Source organism: Colobus angolensis, unplaced genomic scaffold (assembly GCF_000951035.1).
Source record: "Colobus angolensis palliatus isolate OR3802 unplaced genomic scaffold, Cang.pa_1.0 Scaffold238, whole genome shotgun sequence".
Lineage (NCBI taxonomy): Eukaryota > Metazoa > Chordata > Mammalia > Primates > Cercopithecidae > Colobus > Colobus angolensis.
Genome location: NW_012115577.1, coordinates 5,495 through 10,713, shown reverse-complemented (window position 1 = coordinate 10,713; position 5,219 = coordinate 5,495). Strand labels below are relative to the sequence as shown.

Here is a 5,219-nt window from a genome sequence, read left to right as displayed (position 1 = left end):
ACCCACCCTGGCCACTCTCTGATCTTTGATCTCAGTGGTTCCCAATCTGGCTGAGCAACAGCATTGCTGGCGGGGATTAGAAAATACTCAGGCTGCTTCCCAGAATGTCTGTCTTAGAGTATTACGCACAAGACCAAGGAATCACTTATATAACAAGTGCTATAGGTGAGACTGATGCTCAGGCATGTGGGATCCTGGTGTTCCTGATCTGGAGACCAGCAACATGAGCTCCAGCCTTGTCATAAATCAAGAATCTCTTGCTCGATTCCAGACTTCCTGGATCTCAGCACCATGTCCAGGTGATCTCTGTGGACATGGGCATTCTTTATCTAAGTGTTCTCTAGACCTGTGGTCAGAACTGTGCAGTCTGCTCTGGGTGTGGTCTGATCACATCCCTTAGAACTGGAGGTCCAGGGTTCAGTCCTTGCCCTCATTCTTTTCCACAGTCAACCACTCCCTTGGTGCTTCACCCATGCTTGAGGTCTTTTGTATCGTTTATATGATGTGACCTCCTAGATATATTTCTCCTGCCCAGTCTATTTCTCCTTTCCCTAAACTCTGGAGTTGTCTGTCTAAATTCCACCCTAGCTCCCTCACCTGCATTCCTAGTAGACATCTCCACTGAGTGCCTGTGATACCCCCTCCTCAGTATGCTCCGGCCAGAGTCTCTCCATCTCCACTAACAGCAGCTCCATCCTTCTACTCACTCATTTTACAACGATGAGTGTCCTTGATTCATCTTTCTCACACCACAGATACAATCCATTGGCAAATGCTGTGAGTCCATCTTCAAATGCAACCAGAATCCCCTCACGTCCCACTATTTCCCCTGCTCACACCCCAGTCAAGGTCACTGACATCTCCAACCTGCAATACTGCACTCGCTTCCTACTGCTTTCCCTTCTGCCTCCCTCGTCCCTTGCCTCTCAATTCTGTTCTCAACACAGCAGTCAAAGATCCTTTTAAAAGAGAAGTCATATCATGTCCCGCTTCTGCTCAAAACTGTCCTCTACCTCTCTATCTCACTCAGAGCAGAGGTCAGATGTTTCTCCATTCCCTCTTGGCCCACCTGCTCTGACCACACCTCTGACCTCATCCCAGTTTCTCTCTGTCCAGCCCTCCTGGCCTCCTTGCTCTTCTGGGAACATAGACACCTTCCTGCCCCGGTACATTTGAACTAGAGGATCCTCTGCCTGGAAAGAACTTCCACAGACATCCTCGTGGACAACTCCTCATGTCCCTCAACTCTTTCCTCAAAGGTCACCTTTGCAACAAGGCACACAAAGACCACCCAGCACAACAGCCACCTTCCCTGTCTCCAATGCCCACACCCTGGATCACATGCCTCACAGCACTTACCACCTTCTAGCACTTTCTTTCCTTGCTCTGGTTATCAGGTATCTATCATCTGCATCTTCCCACTGGAACACATGCTCCACAAGGTAAGAGATTTTTCTCATTTTACTTCAGTGATGTTCCCCAGATGCAGAACCACTCTGGCCTATGTCTGTCAGAAACAAAGGTCAGTTGAATGAACGATCACTGTAGAGCACCTCCCTATTCTAAAGGCAGTATCTTTATTAACATAGCCTCAGGCCAAATGCTGTTTTGTGGCAGCTATGGCACAAGGTCCCCTCACACTGACACTGAGGCCGCCTGTGCTTTTCTCAACAGTGCTGCTTGTGTATCCTCCCTCCCCCATCCCTTCTGCCACACCAACCCCCTCTCCCCACCTGCACACTGCAGCACACAATCAGGTTTCTCTCTTCAGGAAAGAACAGTCCTTGGTGATGGGTCCAATTTCACAAACAAATATAAATCTAAATTAGATTCTGCTTTAGATTCATGAGTTGATATTGGAGCCAGCACCAAGATCACTAGAACAAGGGCCGGGAGAGAGAGCAGGAGATCAGAGCAGAAGAGGAGCCCTAGAAGGAGGGCAGGAGCTGAATGGGTCTGCAAATTTGTCTCAGAAAGCACAGAGACTCCCGTAGGCAGGGGCCACCCTGGGTGATGTGTGAGCCTCTGTGGTCACAGGGCGGGACAAGTTTCCACTGAAGGGACAAGAACAATAGAACAGTGAAGGTCACCCAGCTGAGGACTGACCACATAAAGCCCCTGAGGGACTGAACAGCAACTGGACACAGGCCTCATTCACACTTGGCTCCTCACAGCCTTCTCCACCCCACCTGCAACAAACTCAGCACAGCTAATACACGGATTCTGGAAGGTTCTCAGGTCTTTATTTCCTCTCTCAAATTCTAGGAATTGACTTATTTAATTAACCCATCAACCTCTCATGGAAAATATTTGAGAAAACAAATTTCTATTCAGATTCTCATTTTCAGTAGGGAAGTAAGAGGTTGCAGCTCAGTGCACCATGAAGTTGAGACAGAGGTGGAGACATCCAGCCCCAACTCTCAGGAACAAGAAGGATGACTGGGGAGGGAACACAGGTCAGCGTGGGGACACGGATCACGGTGGACACGGGGGTGGGCAGTCTCTCCACCTCCTCACATTATGCTAACAGGGAGGCAGGCACATTCAGATGCCTTCACAGAAAGAGATGCCAGAGGCTCTTGAAGTAACAAAGGGGAGATGTGAAGAAATCCTGCATCTCAGTCCCATATAAAGCAGCTGTCTCAGCCTACAGAAGACAACAGTCATGAACAAATTCAAGTCAGTCAGTCTCTGAAGAGCCCACCACACTCTCAAAACGTCCCAATCAAAGAATCCCCATAACCCAGTCATGTTCCCTCTGCCCCATCCCCCACTGACTTCAGATCCCCCAGGGTCTCACCTTTAGAATTCGTGAGAGACACACAAGAGCTCTGGGCACTGTCGCTGGCTGGGGTAGAACAAAAAGAGGACCTGGTCAGAGCCCACAGGAGATGTGGGACAGGAGGAATTATGGGATGGGTGAGCTCCTCCACACTCCCGCCCCCACCACTTACATGCAGCCTGAGAGTAGCTCCCTCTTTTTCCCCTTGTGGGAAGAAAATGTCCTGTGAGGGAACAGGGAGGAGGCAGGGCCATGAGATCTTAGAGGAACCTTCTAGTCTTAAACCCAAGAGAAGTTTCCAGAACTATGACTGCAGACCCAGGGCAGGATAAGCAAACAAACGGAAAGCAGGTGTGGGTCCTGGACCAACTGACCTCCTAAGGTCTGTCCTTAGCAGGAACCTTCCCCTGACTCGTGAATGCTGGAATCAGGATCCCAACACCATAATCATCAAGGTGATACATTGTTCTTCATTGTCACATGTGCTTCACAAAAGAGTAGGTGCTGGCACATAGGCCCCAGGCTGGGACAGCCCATGTGTGGATGCTGCTTCCCAGTAATGAGGCAGGAAACACTTCTACCTGAGGCTTGAAACCCCCAGTGGGACAAGAAAACCCAGACCCCACCACTCACCCCTTCCCTGCCTAAGCTCTTCCTTCTCCACATCACAGCAGCGACCACAGCTCCAGTGACCACAGCTCCTAGGACAGCCAGGCCAGCAACGATGCCCACAATGGGGATGGTGGATTGGGAAGACGGCTCTGGGAAAGGAGGGGAAGGTGAGGGGCCCTGACCCTGCTGAAGGGCTCCAGAAGGGCTCCTGCTTTCCCTGAGAAGAGACATGACCCCACATCCCCCTCCTTACCCCATCTCAGGGTGAGGGGCTCTAGCAGCCCCTTGTGCTGCACATGGCATGTGTATCTCTGCTCTTCTCCAGAAGGCACCACCACAGCTGCCCACTTCTGGAAGGTTCCATCCCCTGCTGGCCTGGTGTCCACAAGCTCAGTGTCCTGAGTTTGGTCCTCCCCATCCCGCTGCCAGGTCAGTGTGATCTCCGCAGGGTAGAAGCCCAGGGCCCAGCACCTCAGGGTGGCCTCATGGTCAGAGACGGGGTGGTGGGCCACGTGTGTCTTTGGGGGGTCTGACGGGAAAAGTCAGAAAATTCAGGCACTTTGCATCTCTCATGGGACACTCCAGCAGCACCCATGTGACCATCCTGAGAATGGACAGGACACCTGGGGTGGGGAAGGGAGCACAGAACCCAGACACCAGCCTGGACACAGGCACCTGGGATAATCTCCTATTCCTTGGAAAGTTCTAGTCTCTGAGAGGGGAACAACGACTTCTGGTTCTGACCTGAGTGGAGGCCGAGGGACTCAGAAAAGTTGGAATCAGACCTTCAAACACATTGAGTGTGAGGCAGAGAACAAGGCCTGAGAGAAAAAGTCACGGGGCCCAAGGCTGCTGCAGGGGTCAAAAGGGTATTTCCTCAGAGATTTCATGTCTTAATTGTCCTAAAGAGCAGAGGGGACCCTCAGAGGAAACTCTGGAAAACTCATGCCATTCTTCATTCAAGGGAGGGCGACATTCTAGCGCGGATCCCATTTTCCTCCCCTCCTCCTAGGAGGCCATCCCGGGAAATCTATAGGAGATGCGGAAGACTCCCCACTGCCTCTGGTACCCGCGTGCTGCAGTGTCTCCTTCCCATTCTCCAGGTATCTACGGAGCCACTCCAGGCACTCGCCCTCCAGGTAGGCTCTCAGCTTCTCTGCTGCACGGGCCGCCTCCCACTTGCGCTGCGTTATCTGAGCCGTCGTGTCTGCGGCGGTCCAGGAGCGCAGGTCCTCGTTCAGGGCGATGTAATCCTTGCCGTCGTAGGCGAACTGCCGGTACCAGCGGAGGAGGCGCCCGTCGGGCCCAAGGTCGCAGCCGTACATCCACTGGAAGGTGTGAGTGCCTGGCCCCGCCCCCGCGGTCAGGCCTCGCCACCGATTCCCGTCCCCGCCCCGACCAACCTGCGGGATTGTGGCCTAAACTGAAAATGAAACTGGGTAAAGGCGCCTGGGGCTCTCCTGGATCCTGGGTCTGGTCGGGTCCCGCAGCCTCGGGGTGGATCTCAGACCCAAAGACGCCAGGGAACTCGGGCCGTCCGTGGGGGATGGGGAGAGGTCTTGACCCGCGCCCCAGGCCGGGGTCACTCACCTGCCTCGCTCTGGTTGTAGTAGCGGAGCAGGTTCCTCAAGTCCCCTCGGAAAGTCTCTGCGTTGACCTTGGCGTTCCGTGTGTTCCGGTCCCAATACTCTGGCCCTTCCTGCTCCATCCACGGCGCCCGCGGCTCCATCCTCGGACTCGCCGCGTCGCTGTCGAACCGCACGAACTGCGTGTCGTCCACGTAGCCGACTTCGAGGTACCAGGGCTCCCCGCGGCCGGGCCGGGA

General features: G+C 53.6%; 2 protein-coding genes across 2 annotated transcripts in view; both read right to left on the bottom strand.

Annotated features, from left to right (window-relative positions):
• The window catches only part of LOC105513936 (HLA class I histocompatibility antigen, B-15 alpha chain-like), a 95,180-nt gene that overhangs the window by 88,448 nt on the left and 1,513 nt on the right, over positions 1-5,219 (bottom strand).
• Positions 2,222-5,213, bottom strand: LOC105513935 (HLA class I histocompatibility antigen, B-14 alpha chain-like). Its single transcript, XM_011944978.1, has 7 exons — positions 4,985-5,213; positions 4,464-4,739; positions 3,648-3,923; positions 3,427-3,543; positions 2,955-2,986; positions 2,801-2,848; positions 2,222-2,647 (listed from the first exon to the last, which is right to left on the bottom strand). Exons 1-7 carry the CDS (start codon positions 5,121-5,123, stop codon positions 2,555-2,557), a joined length of 981 nt encoding a protein of 326 aa, XP_011800368.1. The 5' UTR covers positions 5,124-5,213; the 3' UTR covers positions 2,222-2,554.

Bases quoted from the DNA above. Each gene is read 5' to 3' on its own strand.
- LOC105513935 (XM_011944978.1), bottom strand. From the start codon at position 5,123: ATGGAGCCGCGGGCGCCGTGGATGGAGCAGGAAGGGCCAGAGTATTGG. The intron at 3,544-3,647 runs GTAAGGAGGGGG...CTCCTTTCCCAG, and splicing joins GCCCCTCACCCTGAGATGGG to AGCCGTCTTCCCAATCCACC. The intron at 2,987-3,426 runs GCAGGGAAGGGG...TCTTCCCACAAG, and splicing joins GTGGAGAAGGAAGAGCTTAG to GGGAAAAAGAGGGAGCTACT.